This window comes from Plecotus auritus, assembly GCF_963455305.1.
Source record: "Plecotus auritus genome assembly, chromosome: 6".
Lineage (NCBI taxonomy): Eukaryota > Metazoa > Chordata > Mammalia > Chiroptera > Vespertilionidae > Plecotus > Plecotus auritus.
In genome coordinates, this window is record NC_137773.1 from 52958350 (window position 1) to 52980064 (window position 21715).

The 21715-nt window shown below is 40.9% G+C and overlaps 1 protein-coding gene across 2 annotated transcripts; it reads left to right on the forward strand.

Moving 5' to 3' along the window:
- The first annotated feature begins 639 nt into the window (after positions 1-639).
- ZNF330 (zinc finger protein 330) lies at positions 640-20876 on the forward strand. Of its 2 annotated transcripts, XM_080675337.1 has the most exons (10): positions 659-809; positions 5974-6102; positions 7970-7989; positions 8091-8161; positions 10765-10844; positions 14719-14845; positions 15290-15394; positions 17048-17094; positions 18584-18701; positions 19916-20876. In XM_080675337.1, exons 2-10 carry the CDS (start codon positions 5983-5985, stop codon positions 20185-20187), a joined length of 960 nt encoding a protein of 319 aa, XP_080531463.1. In that variant the 5' UTR covers positions 659-809; positions 5974-5982; the 3' UTR covers positions 20188-20876. The 2 variants fall into 2 exon arrangements, with proteins under 2 accessions (XP_080531464.1, XP_080531463.1); XM_080675338.1 differs by lacking the exon at positions 7970-7989 and having other exon boundaries at positions 640-809.
- The last annotated feature ends 839 nt before the right edge of the window (positions 20877-21715 follow it).

Below are 21715 nucleotides of genomic sequence, written 5' to 3' on the forward strand. Positions count from 1 at the left end.
CCATACGGATGCTAATGGGTGATGGCAGAAGTTGGAAATCAAGTTCCAAAGTTTCCCATTACTAAATTGTGGGTAAAAAAGAGTAACGATGAAGGATGAAAAGTGGCATGGCTACACAGAAAAGGAAATAATTATCTGCGTGAGGCACGGGGAGCAGGGGAGTGACCCCACCTCCTAACAAGAGAGGACGTGTGGGGAAATGCGTATCCTGCACTGCGGAGACGCTTCACCAAGCAACTAAAGGCACGGCTTGGGCAGCAAACATGAAAAGTGGGATGTGAAGAATCGATGGTGGGAAGTTTCCCAAAGAATTAGGCCAGCATTTTCTGAGTCAACTCAAACAGTACCAAGTTTGTGAGTTCATGTACCTCTTCCTTTTAGATTTTTCTCTTCCTTTAGACTCCTCCTTCTCTGAAAAAATAAAATAGACGGGCCTTCCCAGCTCCTTAAGCTCTGTTTTCCCCTTTTTCCTCTTCTCTCCGGCCTCCTCCTTTCCATCAGGTCTTCCTCTCCCCATGAGAGAGCCCGCTCCTCGCGCCCTGCTCCCCTGCAGGAGCGGGAGGGACGGGGTGGAGCGAACAGAAGTGGGCGGGCCCTTCCCTGTCTACGCGCCGCCGTCAGGACGCGCTGACGTCAGAGGACATCCGGTCCGGCTCCTGGAGTCGGGAAGTGACTGCCCGCCTTCCCTGCGTCTCAGTACCTCCTAACCCCGGGTCGTGGTCCACGAGCCGGGTTTGCTGTCGCCGCGGGCGTCACCCCGCCGCTCCCTGCCCCTCTGCCCTCGGAGTGAGCTCGGCCTCCCCGCCAGGGTGAGCGAGGTCGGCCCGGAGCGCGCGCGAGGGAGGGTGTCCCGCGGGCGGTGTCGGTCGGCGGGTCCCCGAGCCGCGTGGCACCTCCGGCGAGTCTCCGGCCGCCCGCCCCTTCACCCCGCTGGGTCCTCTGCCTGCGGGCTTTCCCTCCCAGACCGTGGCGACCCCGCGCCGGTTTCCTCGTTTGGCGACACGGGCCACATTCTGGAGAAGTCGGAGCGTTGCTGGAGAGGGGCTTAACCCCATCTGAGGCTGAGAAAAAGAATTTGCTCTTCAAATTTCCAAAACCGGAGGGGGGAAAAAAATGAGGCCCAACTTTCTCAGCGGTTCACCCCTGGGAACGTAGAGAATTCCTCCGTATGATCACCCGGTGATTATTACCTGTGCTCTGTTGGCCATAACAGTACACGTTTTTTTCACCCTGTAGATTTTGTCATGTTAAATACTGAAAGGGCGACCTGGTGGGCTTGGGCAGTACTTGAGTAACCACCTGCTAAACGTCCTGGCTTGATTTGTCCATTTTTAAAAAGTCGCAACTTCCCATCACTTGGTTTTTGATGGGATATTCTAACATAAGAGTTGAAACCCAAAGTAGGAAAAGTTCTTGAGTGACCTTCGTGTTGTTTCCAGTACAAGCTGGTGCATGGTTTTGCTGTATTGTAATATGCCCTTTTGAAAAAGAAATAGAAGTCTCTTAAAGGCGTGCTTCCTTGAACTCTGTCCATGTGTCCCGGGCACACGTTGATTTCTTTGAATCAGTGTCTTCAGGGAGGTTGTGTGTCACAGTCCCCAGTGAAACCTGAGCCTGTCCTTGGAGGTTTGGAATTCCTAGATCCTGAGTAGGGCCTAGAAGTCTAAATCTGTACTTTTAGGAATTTCTGCAGTTGATTTTTGAGAATCACTCTTAGGAAAAAGACTTTAAAAATACGTATTTTGAAGACTATTAAGAAATTTGAGATTCAGATTTCAAAGCAATCACATGTAAGTTCTTTCATTAGTGTGTCTCTTCATTTATTGAGTGATTAATATATGCCAGGCAGAGCTGGGAAGCAAACATCCGCGAAAGATGTGTTATTTAGTAAAAACCTTGTTCTACTAAATGTGGTAGTTCTTTTAACTAAATGATGAAAGCCAGTTTTAAAGTCATTATTTTAATATATGTGGTAAATATATACTCTTAAACATAACTTTGAGCCCTGTTAAAATTACAGCAGGTTATAGAATAACGTTTTGTGCAAATCATTTAGTTAAAACCATGAGATAGCTAGGAACTTAACTCCCCTTTATGTGAATCAGCCAGTGGTAAAATTGGTTTCGCTATAGGTCACTTCACTTAAAAGTCGCAGAACCTGTGCACAAGGTTAAGGGAGGACTTAATATACAGGGATGGGCAAAAGTAGGTTTACAGTGTTGAGTGCGTGAAACAGTTTATTCTTGTATTATTTATTAATTATTGTATTATTTATTTGTATTACAACTGCAGACCTACTTTTGCCCACCTCATATATGCTCATTTCATGTAGACAGAAGGGCAGCTTTCAGAATCAAAGCAAAACTATAATACCTTCAATATCTTTTCAGAGAGACTAGTTTGACTTCGTAGTTAATGTTGTCATTTGATTTGCCTAGCAGATGTTTTATTTAGATACTAGAGGCCCTGTGCATGAATTCGTGCATGGGTGGGGTCCCTCGGCTTGGCTGGCTATCGAGGCTGATTGTGGCCATCTCGCCCAGTCCTCATGAGGCTGATCAGGGCTCATGGGGGCTAGCAGGCTGGGGAGAGGGACTGCAAGAGGTTGGCTGGCTATGGGAGGTTGGCTGTGGGAGGTTGGCCGGCTGTGGGAGCACACTGATCACCAGGGGGCAGCTCTGCATTGAGCGTCTTCCCCCTGGTGGTCAGTGCGCATCATAGCTACTGGCCGGTTGTCTAGTTGTCTGGTCGTAACAGTCACTTAGGCTTTTATATATATAGATTACATAGGAGAGCCATGACTTGTCAGTATCAGATCATCTATACTAATAAAAGGGTAATATGCTAATTATACCGGGTAGACCAGACATCTTCCGGTCGTCCTGCCTTCCGGACAAAGCCATGGTGGCGGGGGCCAAAGCAAAGGCGGTTAGGGGCGATCAGGCAGGCAGGGGGGAGAAGTAAGGGGCTACCAGGCCAGTAGGGGGAAGCAGTTAGGGGTGATCAGGCTGGCAGGGGGGAGCAGTTAGGGGTGATCAGGCAGGCAAGCAGGTGAGCTGTTAGGAGCCAGTGGTCCTGGATTGCGAGAGGGATGTCCGAGGGGTCCTGGATTGGAGAGGGTGCAAGCTGGGCTGAGGGAACCCTTCCCCCATCCATGAATTTCGTGCACCATGTCTCTAGTCCAATATATAAAAAACCCAGGGTCCATGACATCTAAAATGACCGAAGGCTCTACCGACCGGAAGTCAGTTCTGGGTTGCCGTGGCGATCCAGCACTGACTGCTGTGGCTGCGGGAGCCTGGACCCAGCACTGACTGCCGAGGAGGCTGCGGATCAGGCCCGAAGAGAGGCCTGGAGAGAGAAGCAGGGTCTGATCCGTAGCCTCCATGGCAGCTGTTGATTAGCACTTACCTCTCTCTTTTGCGCTTGCCTCTCTTTCTCTCAGGCCTCCACTGGGGCTGCTGATCAGTCCTGCCTCTCTGATCAGGCTCATTGATATGCCCGGAGATGCTGACTGGCATAGAAACCTACCAATCGGAACCAAATCTGGGTGAAATGTGAGGAGCCAATGGCTGCCTAGGAGGTGGAGCTTTTGATACTGACAGGCATAGAAGCGTACCAATCAGAACCAAATCTGGGTGAACTGTGAGGAGCCAATGGCTGCCTAGGAGGTGGAGCCTTTTTTAAAAAAATATATTTTATTGATTTTTTACAGAGAGGAAGGGAGAGGAATAGAGAGTTAGAAACATCAATGAGAGAGAAACATCGATCAGCTGCCTCCTGCATACCTCCTACTGGGGATGTGCCCGCAACCAAGGTACATGCCCTTGACCAGAATCGAACCTGGGACCTTTCAGTCTGCAGGCCAACGCTCTATCCACTGAGCCAAACTGGTTAAGGCAGGAGGTGGAGCTTTTGATGCTGAATGGCATAGAAACCGACCAATCAGAACCAAATCTGGGTGAACTACGAGGAGCCAATGGCTGCCTAGGAGACAGAGCTTCTGATGCTGACTGGCATAGAAACCAACCAATCAGAACCTAATCTGGGTGAACTGTGAAGGCAGAACCTAAGGTGGGGGCTGAGGAGGGGTTTTAATGGCAACAGCTGTTTGGTGTAAGGTGTAAGAAAGCGGTTCAATTTTTTTAATGACCGGTTTGGCAGTATAGTGCGTATGGCTGGCTGTCAGTCCAGATATAGGGATTATGTGTTTTTGTCTGCCAAGAGCATCTCCTCCTGCTGAAAAAGGCTCACCCGCCCCCCGCCATTTAAGCAATCCTATCCTATATAATCTATCTATATTACTAAAAGGGTAATATGCTAATTAGACAGGGTCTACCGGCCATCTTCCGGATGGACAAAGCTATGGTGGTGGGGGCTGAGGCAGAGGCCATTAGGGGGGTTAAGGCCGGCAGGGAAGGGCAGTTGGGGGCGAGATCAGGCCAGCAGGGGAGGGCAGTTGGGGGCAACCAGGCTGGCAGGGGAGGGCCATTGGGGGCGAGATCAGGCCAGCAGGGGAGGGCAGTTGGGGGTGATCAGGCAGGCAGAGGCAGTTAGAGGCGATCAGGCCAGCAGGGGAAAGCAGTTGGGGGCGAAATCAGGCCGGCAGGGGTGGCCCGTTGGGGGTGAAATCAGGCCAGCAGGCGAGGGCAGTTGGGGGCGAGATCAGGCTGGCAGGGGAGAGCAGTTAGGGGCGATCAGGCAGGCAGAGAGAGTTAGGGGCGATCAGGCAGTCAGGCAGAGAGGTTAGAGCGATCAGGCATGCAGGCAGAGGGGTTAGGGGCAATCAGGCAGGCAGGCAGGCAGAGACAGTTAGGGTCGATCAGGCAGGCAGGCAGGTGAGTGGTTAGGAGCTAGCGGTCCCAGATTGCAAGAGGGATGTCTGACCGCCAGTTTAAGCCTGATCCCCCAAGGGGTCCCCGATTGGAGAGGGTGCAGGCTAGGCTGAGGGACCCCCACCTTCCTCCTGGTGCACGAAATTTGTGCACCGGGCCACTAGTATATATATAAAAGCCTAAGTGACCATTTGACCAGTAGCTATGATGTGCACTGGCCACCAGGGGGCAGACACTCTGGTAGGTTAACTTGCTGCTGGGGTCCGGTCGATTGGGACTGGGCAAGATGGGCTGGACATGCCCTGGAGCCCTCCCATGGTCCCTCGCTGGCCCCGATCGTGCACTGGTGGGGTCCCTTGGCTTGCCTGTGCCCTCTTGCAAACCGGGACCCCTTGGGGGATGTCTGCAGGCTAGGCCAACGGGTAGCTATGACACACAATGACCACCAGGGGCCAGACACTTGAATGCAGGAGCTGCCGAGCTGTGGTGACTTGACAGCTGCAGTTCCCAGGTGATGCACCGGGAATCAGAGAGGAGGGAGCCTGATTCCAGGGTGTGTCACCCGAGAACCGCCCTCTCACAATCCGTGACCCCTCCAGGGATGTTGGAGAGCTGGTTTTGGCCTGATCCCTGCAGGCCAGGCTGAGGGACCCCACTGCTTCACGAATCCATGCACCGGGCCTCTAGTTTGAATATAAAGTTCAAAACAGTGTTGTAAACTGGGTAAATAATATACTTTTTTATGACATCTGCCTACTCGTTTTATTTTTTACCTTGATACAGAGTAATTTTTAAAGAATACTTAATATCAGGGAAACTTTTTTTTTTCCTAATGGGAAAGAAAACTTGGCTTTTAAGATGATTTGGGGGGTGTGTGTGTGTGTGTGTGCACGTGCGTGTGTGTATTTACATTTTTTAGAATTGTTTGGTAGTGCAAGTAAGTGCATTATTTTAAAAGGCATCTATTTTACTTGGGATAATGTGTGCTTAATGTTTCATAAAGGCCTAAAATTGCTTACCAGTCAAAATGACAGGCTTGAGTTTAAAATTTAATGAGAATAAATTTCTTAGTTTATTTAGAATAGCAAATGCAACCTGGCACTTACACCTTCTCTGTTTGTTCTCTTGTGTTGAAAAGAGGGAAAAAATGCCTAAAAAAAAGACTGGTGCGAGGAAGAAGGCAGAGAACCGCCGGGAACGTGAAAAACAGCTGCGAGCATCGAGAAGCACTATAGATTTAGCTAAACACCCATGCAATGCTTCAATGGTAACAGCTTTTTATGATATCATTTGGTAGTTGAAAAACTGTATCAGTTATCGGAAAAACACTTGAAAAAAATTTTAGTGAATACAGTGTTGCTGCATATATTTTATTGATTTTGAAATCTGTGTTAAAGGCATGTCCATTGTTTTCATTAACACTGAGTAGCCATGATTTTTGTTTGATTTTATGTTATTTATAAAACCTAGCATATTACCTTGGCTATTCTTGGTGATGAATACTTACTGACCAAGAATACGTACTAGGATCACTGTGAAAAATTTTCCAGCTTCTCTGAACGTATGTGTCTTAATTCAGTTTGTCTTATTAGTTGGAACCTTTTTATCATTTTCTCTTAGCATTTCTTTATAACTAATTTGATTTTTCATTTCTAAACTTTCTGCTGTTCTTGACATCTCTTTTGGTTTCCTGTTCTACTACCTTATTTCCCTGTGCTGAATGGGTTAGTCCTGATCACTTCTGGGCTTCTTTGGTCAAAGTTGCGAAAAGCAAGTGATATTTATGTCAGCATTAGTCCTTTTTTTTCTTGGACCATGTTTCTCTGAGTTGTCCCACATTTCCCAATTTCTACTTCTCTCTACTTTTCCTATTTCCACTACTCCTTTTTTCTTCTTCTGTTTCATCAGACACACATAAAGCATTTAACATGACTTAATTCCACAAACTGTTGTGCATCTACTCTGTGCCATCAGATACTATTTTAGGCACTGTGGGGGATACACAGGTGAATGACACAGTCCTGTTTCCACAAGCTTATGGATCAGTTGTTTTGTGCAGTACTTAAGAACTGTTTGTTTATAAATGACAAATCCAACCTAAGTAACCGGGAGAAAATAGTGGACTAACTTGTATAGTTGGGCAGGGTAAGGATAGAGCTGGGGCACAGGGACAACTGGAGCCTGGAACAACCTTGTAGTTCCATCTTTTGCTTTTGTTCCTTTTTGCTTATTAGTTCCATTTTCTCAGGTTGTCTTACTCCATTTGTTTGGGTTCATAGGCACCAGTAACTAGCATATCTTGCATCACATGTCATTACCTCAGGGAGGGAAAGAACTCTGATACTTTGGACTTCATGGTGCCATTTCCAGGACTGACATTTATGGCTGGAGTGGGGGAGCAGGATTACATGGCACAGATAGGACAGTGGGGACCCCCCTTCTGTGTGTCAGGATCATTTCTAGAGTCAAGGGTAGAGGCCAAGATGAAAGAAGAAGTAATTCACATTCCTAAGTATATACAATGACAGCCAGACTTGGTGAGTGTTGTAGTGGAGGCAGTTAGGACTAGAGGTGATAAAGTTGAATGTGTGGATGGGCTGCAGTTTACAGAAAAGGTGGGATCATCACCAGAACTTCCAACAGGGAAAGACTGTGAGGAGGGACTTTTCAGGGCAAGGTATTAGAATAAATAAGGCATAAATAAAGAGAGTACAAGGCATATTTTGAAATTGGCTGACAAATAGTGACTTGAATCTAAAGAGAATAGGCCAGCAATTTGAAAAGTATTTAGAGACCAGATTGTTGAGAATTTTTAATACCATGCTTTAAGATTCTGGATTTTCTGTAAAGCTTTATCATATTGTGTTCTCCACTGTTTCTTGTGTCTGTTCTTTATTATTTGTGTGATTCTTTAAAAAACAAACTACCTCTATTTACCCTTTTGTGAAAATGGCACTTGTCGAGGGCATTATGCCCAAGAGCATACCTTTGTTATGTGTAGATTCCTGTATACCGGGGGCAGTTGGTCAAGTGTCATTTAAATTTTAACATGAAGAACAGGATATTCTTTATAATGCAAGTAAATTTCCAATTTTTAGCCAGTAGGAAATTAATGTCATGTTTATATTTTACAGGAATGTGACAAATGTCAGAGGTAAATTTTCATTTCTTTTTCTTATCTGTATGTAATAATATAGATCCTCTGATATTTTATCTGATATTGACTATATTTTAAAATTTATTTTACATGACAAGGCGGCAGAAGAATAGAGCATTTTGCTATTTTTGTAATTCTGTACAGAAGTTACCAATTTGTGCACAGTGTGGTAAGTATGATAACTAAAGGCACCTGCCTTTTATCAAATATTTGTTGGCAGTTAATCAATATGAAATGGTGGGTTTATCACTGTTTATCATAATGTTATGCCTTACCATTAATAAAATATCATTAAATGATACTTTGCCTACCAAAACACTATCAAGTCTTAATTTTGACTCTTTAATTTAATGCTGGAAAATGGTTAACATACAGCTTAGATATAGGTTACCAATATGTTTTTAAGATTTTTAAATTGATTTTTAGAGAGAGAGACAGAGAGAGAGAGAGAGAGAGAGAGAGAGAAACATATTTGCTGCCTCCTGCAGGCCCCCTACCAGGATCGAGCCCACAACCTGGGCAGGTGTCCTGACTGGGAATTGAAACAACAACCTTTCAGTGTGTATACTGATGCCCAACCAACTGAGCCTCACTGCCCAGGGCTACCAACATGTTGTTTCATACATTAAAAGATCAGATTTCAGACTAATAGTACTTGGTAGTCCTGGATTTTTAATTATACTACTTTAGTCTTGTCCATAGCCATTTGTTTACTTTTCTAAAATTTGATTCTGGCTAATATTGCCTGCAGTATGTTAGACCATTGGGAATAGTTTTATTCCACATTTACCTGATCATTTGTTTTCTGTTTGGCTTTTAGCATGTGATTCTTGAATTTCTTCACATGGATTCCCAAGTGATTAGAATAGAGTTCTTAAGCCACATACTCATTTCCTAGGTATAAGTGGAAACTAAGAGTAGGTGATCATTCAGAGTAAAACTAAATGTAGTTCACAGAACAAGATTGGTGTTTGTCAAATAGTCTTCCTTAGAATACTTGTGATAATAAGTATTTTTTAGCACTGTGTATACATTTGAGAAATGCTGTGTGTTTCATTCCCTTCCCATCTGGGAGATTTCTATTATATCGTGTATAATAAAGAACAAATATGCTAATTAGACCAAACAGCGGAATGACCATCTAGACAACCTTCCGGACGAAGCCAGGGCTGCGAGGGCTGAGAGGGCTGAGCCCCTTGCACGAATTTTGTGCATCAGGTCTCTAGTATTTATATGTTAAAGTTTCTGAAGACCTCCAGTAAACAAATGCAGATTTTCTCCCCAAACTTTTACTTGAACAAATATACCTTTTGGTTTTAGTATAATATTTTCAGGTGTAACACATTTTGAGATATGCTCATTTTAATGTGTTTATGTATGATAACATTGCAGAAAGTTAGGGATGTTTAGGGCTACATCCCTGAATATTCTAGTGTAGTTCTAGCTTTCAAAGAAGACATCATTGAGGTTTATAATTAATGAAAAAGAGAATACTGGCTTAGTAGACCGCTTATCTGCCGGTTGTTACATCCTTATTTTACAAAAGAAATTAATATAGAATGAGAAAATAATTTATGGAAAAGATTAAATTCTTGCTAGGGTCTTCCTATAATTTCAGTGTTTTTGAGCTTAAATTTTGTTATACATGGATACATTTCTCACTTATTTTGTACTTAGTGTTAGACATGGAACAGTTGGGTAGCCGTTGCCTCTCATTTCCAGTTTCTCCTTCCCGTTTCCTGTTGTCTAGCTTTGTTCCTCAGGTACTCAGGATAATGGAAAATTGAATATCTTCTGTTTCTTTCATGTTCCACTTTGTGGAGTATGAAATGGATGATTACTGTGTCATTATTAATCTTCCCATAGTATATGAATTTCCTGACAGTGTTTTGGATTGCTAATTAGCTGTTACATCAGAGTTTTTGTGGCTATATGGTAATTTTTAGCTCTATCACCATATTGCTGGTTTTTGTGCTCACTTGGGGACTATTTTAAAATTTTTTTTGAAAAATATTTAATTGGAGGTTGTGTCTATAAATGTGTACATATGAATAAACTTAAAAAGTGAACCAGATAAGATGCATAATCTCTGTTTGGTTGGTTTGAGATATTGTGTGGAAAGAAATAAGCAACAACTTTAAACCTGACTGTTTTTATTGCGAATTATGAATGGTTAAATTTATTTTTTATTTTTTTAATCCTCACCCGAGGATATTTTTCCATTGATTTTTAGAGAGAGTGGAAGAGCGAGGGAAAGACAGAGAAATATCGATGTGAGAGAAACACATTAATTGGTTGCCTCCTGCACGAGCCCCAGCTAGGGCTGAACCGGGGAGGAACCTGCAACTGAGGTACGTTCCCTTGACCGGAATCGTACCCAGGACCCTTTGTCCACAGGCTGACGCTCTATCCACTGAGCCAAACCGGCTAGGGCATGAAAGGTTAAATTCATTTTAAAGCGTTTTTTAAAATCTGCTATAATGGTGATTTGGTTATAAAACATAACCTGGAATTTATGATTTTAGTACAAATATAAATTAACATACAACTTTATTGTGCAGTTGGTTTTTAATAAATTTCTAATCTCAAAACATCTGACTCAGGTAATGAATGAGATCTCAGTTATATCCATTTTCTATTTTTGGTTATGTAAGCAGTACACTGCTTATTTCTAGCTATTTAAAATTATTTCCACAGGCTAAAGATAATTAATGAATTACTTGCATGTGCTACTTTTGCCAGGCTAATTGCATAAATTTGTTTCTTTACTAGGGAAAACAAAGTGCATGATGAAGTCTTCAGACTGTGTCATAAAGCATGCTGGTGTATACAGTACTGGCCTTGCAATGGTGGTAAGCTTCTCTTCATTATCTCTTAGACCAGTCAGTGATTTTCAACCAGTGTACTGCAAGAATTTTTAAAACATGCACTACCTGACTATTTCATCAGGGGCACTGACCCCTTTTCTCTTAGATTGTGAATTTTAAAAAATGACAACAGCCAGCACAATAATAGCCATCCAATGTGAATTAAAATTGTACTTATTTTTTTTAAAAAAATATGTTTTCATTGATTTCAGAAAGAGGAAGGGAGAGGGAAAGAGAGATAGAAACAACATTGATGAGAGAGAATTATCTGCTGCCTTCTGCACTCCTTACTGGGGATTGAGCCTGGAAACGGCATGTGCCCTGACTGGGAATCCTACGGTGACTCCCCGGTCATTGGTTGATGCTCACTCACTGAGCGACACTAGCCAGGCTATATCTATTTTTTTTTTTTTTTTTTTTTTTGTCAGATGGGCAAATATATTTTTTTGCTAAGCCAGCAGAATTTTAGTAATTTATGTGTGTCATGGAATGAAAAAGGTTGAAAATTGCTGTCTTAAGATTAGTTGTATCCAAGGATAAGGACACATCATTCTGACCAATGGTTATTTTTTATAAGCACTGTATTTTATAAACATACTAAGGCCTGGTGCACGAATTCGTGCACGGGTGGGGTCCCTCAGCCTGGCCAGCGATTGGGGCTGATTGGGGCCATCTCGCCCAGTCCCAATTGGGACGATGGGGGCTGGCCGGCTGGGGAGGGACCACGGGAGGGCTCCAGGGCTTGTCCAGCCCTCTCACCCAGTCCCAATTGGCTGGACCCCAGCAGCAAGCTAACCTACTGGTCGGAGCATCTGCCCCCTGGTGGTCAGTGCGTGTCATAGTGACTGGTCGACCGTGACCAAATGGTCGACCACTTAGCTTATTACGCTTTTATTATATAGGACTAGTGGCCCAGTGCACAAAATTCCCTCAGCCCAGCCTGCACCCTCTCCAATCGGGGACCACTGGTTGTTACCACCTAGGGTTTTTATATATTAGGATAATCATACTGTTTTGTCCCCTGGTTTAATTAATCTGGAGTTAACTGGATTATCTCTGGTATATTTTTGTATGAATTCCCTTTATTACCTACTTGTTTTTAACTGCTTCCTATTTTTCTTATTTGGAAACATACAAGGAATGGAAACATTTAATTTTGACTTAAATAAAATTCATTTGTTATTGGTACCTTTCTAATGTGTCTTACTTAGACTTCATTTACTATGAAAGCCCTGCTTACCCAAGGTTCATGCTTTTGATTAAATAAGCAACCTCGTTCCAAAAGAACATAGGATTAATATTTTTATATTAAAGCTTTTTATTTTCAAAAAAGTACATACTTAATACAGGTTATACATAATTTCTTCATTATATGTAGAAGTTGCTAAGGAAATTGTTTTAAGTAATAAAAACATGTTTGTGTGATGCATTTTGCTCTCTTTTTCACTAAAAAGTTATCCTTTTAACCAGTTTTACTGTATTCCATTGTGTGATTTTATGCTCTGGTTCGAATTTCAGTTCACGATTAAAATAATACTATTTTACATCAAGCAGAATATTTCCTTTTTAGTAACTTTCTAAGAACATATAATTACCTATCAGGAGGCAGATCTTTATATGACATATTTCATGTGTGCTTGTCTTACAGATGCAAGGAGCTAGAATTATTCATAGTCATCTTGTGAATTTTTTATTTTAAATGTAAGCTTATCAGTGTTATCTTTCAAAAATCAATCAAAGATTCAAAAACCATTGTCATCTTCCTTGGTAGCTTATGTCTAAATTTATCAAACACTTTAACTGAGTTGTATGAGTCTGTATGATCTTTTCTTATATAAATAAAATATTTAAGTAGAATCATGAATCATTAGTTATAAATTCTAGAAATTCCCTCTTCATCCTGCTTTGTTCTAGGAGCCTGACTGGATCATGGCTTTTTTATGTTATGGCTTCCTTTTGGTTCAGCCAATGGGAGACCCTGGCAGGTTTAATAGGAGAATACCATCTGGGTCTTTATTCTCCTAGCTCATTCCCTGGTTTGGATGTGAATTGGGCAGAGTTCTTCTCTATATGGCTCTCACTTGGGTTCTGGTAACTCCCTCCCTTCCCTGTCCCTTGATGTTTTTTCTGAACCTATCCCTGTCCTTTGTAAATTATCTCGTTTAAACTCTCCTGTATTACCCAGTTTACTATGCCATGTCTTTGTTGTTAGAACCTTGAGTAATCCAAAAGACATTTGAGGATTTGCTAGCTACACTGTTAATCCATTTTTATTTATTTATTTTTAAATATATTTATTGATTTCAGAGAGGAAGTAAGAGGGAGAGAGAGATGGAAACATCCATGATGAGAGAGAATCATGGATCGGCTGCCTCCTGCAAGTCCCCCACTGGGGATTGAGCCTACAACCCGGGCATGTGCCCTTGACTGGAATTGAACCCGGGACCCTCAGTTCACAGGCCGACGCTCCATCCACTGAGCCAAACCAGCTAGGGCTGTTAATCCATTTTTATAAGTCATAAAACGTTTTTCCTATTTGCTCTATACTATTTTTGTTACAGGGCCTTGAATGGTATAACGCTGAACTGAGATTCGGAAGACCTGGATTTAAATCTCAGCTCCTCTATAATGTAGTTCTGGGATTTGGACTTGGTCTCAGGCCCCTGTTCCTCATCTGTGAAGGAAAGACCATTCAGTCCATTAAGATTCTTTCTAGCTCTTAATACTCTTGACCTCATGTTATTGAAAGGTATAGTCTTACTATCCTATCTTGATACAGAAATGGAAAGTCTTACCCTGTCATTTAGTTCTATATATTTTACTTTAATTTTTTTCCAACAAGGTAACAGGATAATTGCTTTGAAGCATAAGATGCCTTAAAAGAAAAAAAGATGCTGACAGACGTTTAATATGTTGTCTAGGGTTATCCTAGAAAAGCTATGTGATTATTTTATAAATGACACAAATAAGGAATTTTCTTAAGTTAGAAATATTAGTATTTGGAAGCATTCAATTTAGTTACTGGAATTGCTGTAGACAAGCATGCTTGAACTGTGGACTCCAGATTTCATTTGAATTAGAATTCAGTTTGAAGGCCACACTTCCAGCTCCTGACTTACTTCAGTGATTAATATTAGGGTAAGTGTATAGTTTTCCCCTTGCTTCTTTTTCTTTTGATACATAGCTAAGGTCTGTATAAATAGCTATTGGTGTAGTAGTTTTCACTCTTAATTTTGGCTAAGTAAACAGTAAATTTTTTTCTTCAGTGAAGCCACCCCTGTCACTGAAGGTTGATAAATTACTAAATGTATATAACTTTGATGGTAGCTACTGGGTAGGACAGAGACTTTCAAACTTTTTCACCTCATGTCACAAATAAACTAATTACTAAAATTCTGCAGCACACCAAAACACATGTTTTTTTGCCAATCTGACCAAAAAAAAAAAAAAATAGGTATAACTTTGATTGATTTTTAAAATAAATAATAATAGTAATTATTTACCCTTTTTGCTCCAAAGTGACTTAAAAAAAATCAGGTGCCTATACTTATATATAAGGATTTCTGGTACCAAGAATTAATCAATCAGACATAACCTTATTATGCAATGTGACCAACAAGATAGAACGCTATTAAATGACCTATGTATTCATGGTTCAAGACAGCACATTCACACTGGATTTGTTGTTTGGCTGTTGTCATTTTTTTTTACTTGACAATCTAAGGGAAAAGAGATCAGTGCCCCTGACTAGGTATTGTACATTGAAAAATTCTTGTGGGACACTGAAAATCGCTGTGTTAGACAATGGCTGCAGCTGGTCAAGTGGCGAAGATTAATTTTTTGTGCTCCTTGGTTGCAGGGTGCAATATGTGACTTCTGTGAAGCTTGGGTTTGTCATGGTCGGAAATGTCTCAGCACACATGCCTGTGCCTGCCCTCTTACCGATGCGGAGTGTGTGGAATGTGAACGAGGTGTCTGGGACCATGGTGAGTGATTGCATACAGGCAGCGAACTTGGCTCCAAGTGAAGGCTGACTTTGAAACATCCTGGATTATATTTTTCAGGATGCTTTCAATCCTAAATATGGACACTGTTTTGCTTATCAGTTTAGTTGAAAAAGGGATTTATACTAGCACTAATAGTCATTTGGAGTGTTTACCAAAACAAGTAGGGAGAGTAGTTATAGGAGAGCAAGTGTCTCTGAGCATTGTATTACATATGTGTAGCCAGGGGTTAGTGGGAGTCCCTTTCTTTATGGTTCATTTTAGCAGTTTTCATTGTAGCTTTTACCAGAACAGAAACTCCTGTGTCATTATGGTGTAAATCTGAAATAACTTGCCATCCTTTTTGACCAGTTTTATAGATAATGAGTTTTTTAAATTAAAGCTTATCATATTTACATTTTTGTGTTTTGTTTTTTAATCTAATAGGAGGCAGAATATTCAGTTGTTCTTTTTGCCAAAACTTTCTCTGTGAAGATGATCAATTTGAACATCAAGCCAGCTGCCAGGTTTTAGAGGCAGAAACATTTAAATGTAAGTTTTTATATATTAAATGTTCTTTATATCCAAGTTTCTTAATAGTCTGAGTGTTAAACAATGAAAAAGGAATCCAGTTTTTCATTCAGTCTCTTATGGACTGTAATTTAGCTCAAATCTATTTACTGGTTGTAGAAAAAATTCATAACACATCTATTTTCTCTTTTTAAAAGAGGTTGCCTATGGTATTTTAATTGGGCCAATTCTTTATTTTGTGGGAATGATCAGGAATTACTGGTCCTGAATACAAAATGTCATTTTCACCTCTAAGTTACTAAAATAATCCCCTTCGTCTCCACACACTTCCAGATGCCCCCAAGTAAGGGATACCACCCCTGGTTTCTTTTCAGTGATCTTAGACAGGAGTATGCATCAAAGACACCTGTGGAGGATTTTAAGAAATACAGGTGTTCAGGCCTCATCCCTGAGATTCTGTATTTAACGTTTGTGGTGGGTGCCAGGCACATGCATTTAACCTGCACACATAATTCTCAAGGATCTTTCTATTTGAGAACCGGTGTTACTGACTGGGTGGATGGTATCACCTTCACAGATAGATTGTATTTTATTTCTACTCTGATTCTCATAAGCTCAAGTTTTGGAGTCAAACACTACTTGATTTCTACTTGTTGGTCATATGATTTGGAGCAAATCACTAAATCTTTCTAAACCTGAATCTCCTTAAAAGGAAGATGTGAATTTCTTTTTCAAAGTGTTAACTGAAATGAGAATCCAGATAAAGAAAAGCATTAGTATAGTACCTGGCACTTAGAAAACCTTCCTATATAATAAAAGCCCAATATGCTAAGTGTCTGGTTGTCCGTTCAACCAATCAAAGCATAATATGCTAATGATATGCTAAGGCCACTCAACTGTACGCTATGACATGCACTGACTACCAGGGGGCAGACGCTTTGACTGGTAGGTTAGCTTGCTGCTGGGGTCTGGTGGATCGGGACTGAGCGAGATGGGATGGACATGCCCTGGAGCCCTCCTAAGGTCCCTCCCCAGCTGGCCATCCTCCTTCATCCCTCCCCGGCCCTGATCATGCACCGGTGGGGTCCCTCAGCCTGGCCTGCGCCCTCTTGCAACCTGGGACCCCTCGAGGGATGTCGGAGAGCCAGTTTCGGCCCTATCCCACAGACCAGGCCAAGGGACCCTATTGGTGCATTCCAAGGGACCCAGAATTCGTGTACTGGGCCTCTAGTTATTATATAATAGATGCCATCTTGGGAAAGACTGATATTCCCCAGATACTCACTTCCTTGAATTTGGTTCTTGTTCTGATAGTTCTGGTATCAGTTGTTAATCCTTATATTCACATAAATTTAAAATTGAGATATATGTGTATATATGTCATTATTAGATATATCTATATCTAAGACATATATATCAATTATATATATAATCTTACAGTATTTTTATAGAAATTCTCAAAGATTAAAGGAACATCTTAAAGTATATAAGAATTGTTGATTTCCTTTCTTGTGATTTGGAATTCAATCTCATTTTTATGTGTCCTCTAAGTTATACTGTGAGACAGAAAAGCAAACTTAGTAATTGACCTAAGATAGTACTTCAAGTACAAATCTGTGGAAAATAGTATTTTTATTCCAAGTTTAATCGGGGCATTATGTATTTTCCCCACAGGTGTTTCGTGCAATCGGCTCGGTCAGCATTCTTGTCTCCGTTGTAAGGTATACTTGAGTATTTTTTATTTTTTGTTTTTAATTCCCATATTCCACACCAGTCCTTGAATTACTTACAGCTATGATTAACCTAGAAGGATCCTTAAACATTATTTAGTTTTGTTTTTTCATTTAGGAGATTGTGGGATTGAGAAATCTTCATGACTTTGCAAAGGCTATGGGTTGGCTTGTCTTAGAGTTGACACTAGTGCACATGCTTCCTGACTCTTGGCTCAGTGTTTTCACACCTTACATTTATGGAAAAAATTCTGACCAAAATGATGGAATGTATTTTAATTAATGTCAGAATGCACTTGCGTAGGAGAGTGAAGATTTCCATAATGTTCTAATTCCTTGGAACTTATCTCTAGCATTTTAGTTTGTCAAAGATAACTAAATAGATACAACCAATTCACTTGCTCTCAGAAACATTTCTCTGGTTTTTGCTTATATTCTTAATCCTATCTTTTTTTTAAAAAAAAAAAATATATTTTATTGCTATTTTACAGAGAGGAAGGGAGAGGGATAGAGAGCTAGACACATCAATGAGAGAGAAACATCGATCAGCTGCCTCCTGCACACCTCCCACTGGGGATGTGCCCGCAACCAAGGTACATGCCCTTGACCGGAATCGAACCCGGGACCCCTCAGTCCGCAGGCCGACGCTCTATCCACTGAGCCAAACTGGTTTCGGCTTAATCCTATCTTATTTCTCTTCCCACTCTTTTCTAATTTTGTCTAAGCTGTTTCCTTTGCCTTAGATCCCTCTCCCATCATTATTGTACCCCCATTCTCCTTCAGATCCCAGCTAAGACTTCATGTTCTTACCTGAATCCTGCACCGGTTTTAGTGCTCCTCCTCTGCTCTTCTCTTTCAATGCATAGTGTCTTGTAGTGGCCTCTCCACTTGTCAGTGTCCCCAGTTAGACTGCATACAATGTGAGGGTAAGATAGGCTCTTCACCATTATATCATCAGGGGCTTTGTGAATACTCATATATTCATGAATGAGTCTACATATCATACCCTGTGTATAGTTTCTGCCTTGTGTTAGATCATCGTTCTGAAGAGTCCTGACAGAGAGCATTTCTCTTAAGAAATTAAAGTAAGGAGGGTGACCAGTCCCAAGCTCTTCTGCCCTAATGAACCATATCTTTAAATTTCCTTGAAATAGTGCATGTTATCTTTGGGTATTTTAAATTTATTTATTGTTGCCTTAGCTGGTTTGGCTTAGTGGATAGAGCATTGGCCTACAGACTGAGGGGTCCCAGGTTCGATTCCAGTCAAGGGCACATGCCTGGGTTGCGGGCTCCAACCCCAGTGGGGTGTGTGCAGGAGGCAGCCAATCAGTGATTCTCATCATTGATGTTTCTCTCTCTCCCTCTCCCTTCCTCTCTGAAATAAATAAAATATATTTAAAAATAAAATGAAATAAAAGTAAGTACTGCTTGAAGGACTTCTTTAAATTTATTTATTGTTCATTTTTACTTCTCTGTATAGGCCTGTTTCTGTGATGATCATTCAAGGAGCAAAGTATTTAAACAAGAAAAAGGAAAACAGCCTCCTTGCCCTAAATGTGGACATGAAACTCAGGAAACTAAGGATCTTAGCATGTCAAGTAAGGCTCTTAAAATGACAGTGGGTTGGTTTTGCTTTCATGCTTAGACAAGATTTATCTTTTTTTTTCCTCTTTCTATTTTTGTTTTTGCCTCTTTTTTCTATTTGGAAAGATAAATGTGTTCTCTTAAGGAAGTGGAATTTTACAGCCTTGGAAAATATATGGGTAAAATTTCTTAATTTAACTTAAGAAATATGCCATCATTCATTTTGATATTTGGCATTTGCCTCAGTTAATGACATAGTGAATACTGAAATTTAAGACCAAAAAAGGGATTTTTTTTTTTGCTGAGGCTTCCTTGTTCAATAATTGAGTAGCTATAAATCCTTAATATTTAAGTGCTGGTAATCTTTAGTACTGGAAAGTTGAAATTCATTCTTAAGCAATTTTTAGGTATGTAGTATTTGAGCAGCTATGCTTATTATGTACTACATCACTACTGTAGGAAATTGCTTTCTGGTTTTTATATAACTTTTCTATGAAGGAATATGACTGCCATAAACATTTATAGTAATGCAGCTCACAATTTGACTCTACCAAACGTATCAGAATGGAACCATAATTCTAAATGACTTTGCTTAATCAAATGAGGTAAGACTGATGATTTTGCTGATTTTTTTTTTTTTTTTTTTTTGCACTAGTTTGTGTTGCTAGAAGAAGAAATTAAAGGCTTTGTCTTCTAGGACAGTGGTCGGCAAACTCATTAGTCAACAGAGCGGCAAACCGTGGCTCGCGAGCCGCATGTGGCTCGCGAGCTGCAGTTTGCCGACCACTATTCTAGGACATCTGACTTTAAAATTGCCCTAAAAAGTGTAATGACATGAAATCAACTCTGCTATAATTTGGAATAAATGTTTAATTGATCAAACGAAAGGGCATTTTATTTTAATTTTTAACATGCCTTATTATGTTTAGAGAGTGCTGTTTTGTTTCCCAACTTTTTCTAGATTTAATGAAATGACACTGTCATCTTTATCATTTGTTACATGTGGTGTGTATGTAGACCTCACGTTGGATAGAATTGATTGTTGTTTTTTAAGGTCTTTTTTTCCAATTAAATATTAAGTTAGGAAAGTAGGAAAAATGTGGCTTACTTTTTTGTTTGGGAGTAAGAAGCAGCCAATCAGGTTCATGTAATGTTATGTATTATAGAGGAAAATGAGGATGTAGAGAATGGGAACTAATGAGGTGCCGTGTACATATCCGTTTTGTAGCACGCTCCCTGAAATTTGGCAGACAGGCTGGAGGTGAAGAGGGAGATGGAGCTTCTGGGTATGATGCTTATTGGAAGAACCTTTCATCTGATAAGTATGGTGATACCAGCTACCACGACGATGAGGATGAGTCTGAAGCAGAGGATGATGAAGACGACGACGACGAAGGTGGAAAGGATTCAGATGTTGAGTCATCAGAATTGTTTACTAATTTAAATTTAGGAAGGACCTATGCCAGTGGCTATGCTCACTATGAAGAACAAGAGGACTAGGGGAACTGCTTGCCCATTGGTGACCTTGTCTGAGAGGAGCAGGAAAGTGTGTGTTTGATGAATCGTGTGTGGGTGTTCAGAAGTACTGTCACTTAGCCTTGTGCAAAAGACTAGTCACACTTACTGGGCAAGGGGTAGGCATAGCATTTTTATAGGAACTGATAAGCAGGCTTATGGCATAAGAAAAATGATTTTCAAATGTAAGATGTTTATTGATACAAGGAATTAAGCATCGTGGATTGGATTTTTATTGATTTCAGTAACCTGGTAGGTTTTGCCAATTAGATACATATATAAGATAAAGGAATAATTGGAGGGTAATATATTTGAAATTAAATTGCTGTTTTTATGAAAAACACTGCTTATAAATACATTCTGTCTGATTTTGTTAAATGTAATGGGTAAATAGAGTTATTGTATTTTTCCTTGTTTGTCCATCGGATACAAGTCAGATGTTCTATACTAAATTTTCATTAAATCTTCATGTCATTTTACATAGTCATGATATGTGTGCTTTAGCAACTGATTCTTCACAATGTACATCCTGAATAGTACCTATTAATGCCTAAATGTATAGACAAAGGTGACTACAAAGCCATTTTTCAGACACAGAATTAGAAATAGTATTACACAGATGCTTTACCCAGGAAATTTAATTTCTTTTTGAATAAATCTAGTATTACAGTTACATACTTTTGATATTTTATTTAATTTCTTGTTCTTAATTTTGTAAACCTTGGAAAATATTCTAATGTTTTTGTGTAATCTTCATTTTTTTTGTCTAATATGCGAAATAAGTAGCAGAGATTAATATTGTGGTAGACACAAAGTTATGCAGCCAGACCCCATCATTCATGGTGGAGGTGGAGAACAGACAGTTGCTGGCACAAATTCCATTTGTTACAACTTATGAATTAGGATGGAGTGGTAGAAAGAAACGCTATGGGACTGACTGGTATTTGAGAAGTACAGAGAAAACTAGTTTTGAGGATAAAAGGGTTGGATGGCTTATCCAGGGGTCCTCAAACTACGGCCCGCAGGCCACATGCGGCCCGCCGAGGACATTTATCCGGCCCGCCGGGTGCTGCTGCCTGTCCTGCTTAGCAGCCGACTCATCCCGGGCCCTCAGTGCGCATAGGAATTTGTTCATAGTTTTTTTTAAAAACTATAGTCAGGCCCTCCAACGGTCTGAGGGACAGTGAACTGGCCCCCTGTTTAAAAAGTTTGAGGACCCCTGGATTCTATAGAAACATAATGAACAGCTGAGGGCAGTAATAGGCTATGGAAACCAGGAGTGAGAGCCAGAGGGCTCTGGATGCATGCAGAAAAAGCTTTCATCTCTTACAGCAGCAGGGATGAGAAAACAGGACCAAGCCCAGGATTTAACAGAATGAACTTCAAAGACAGTTGCCAATCAAGGCAAGTCCATATGAAAAGATGAGGGCACTGTTTGGGAAAACCCAGGACCCTGACAAGTGAGATAGAGACATCTGGATGGATGCTGCTGTAGATTTTTACTCCCCAGACT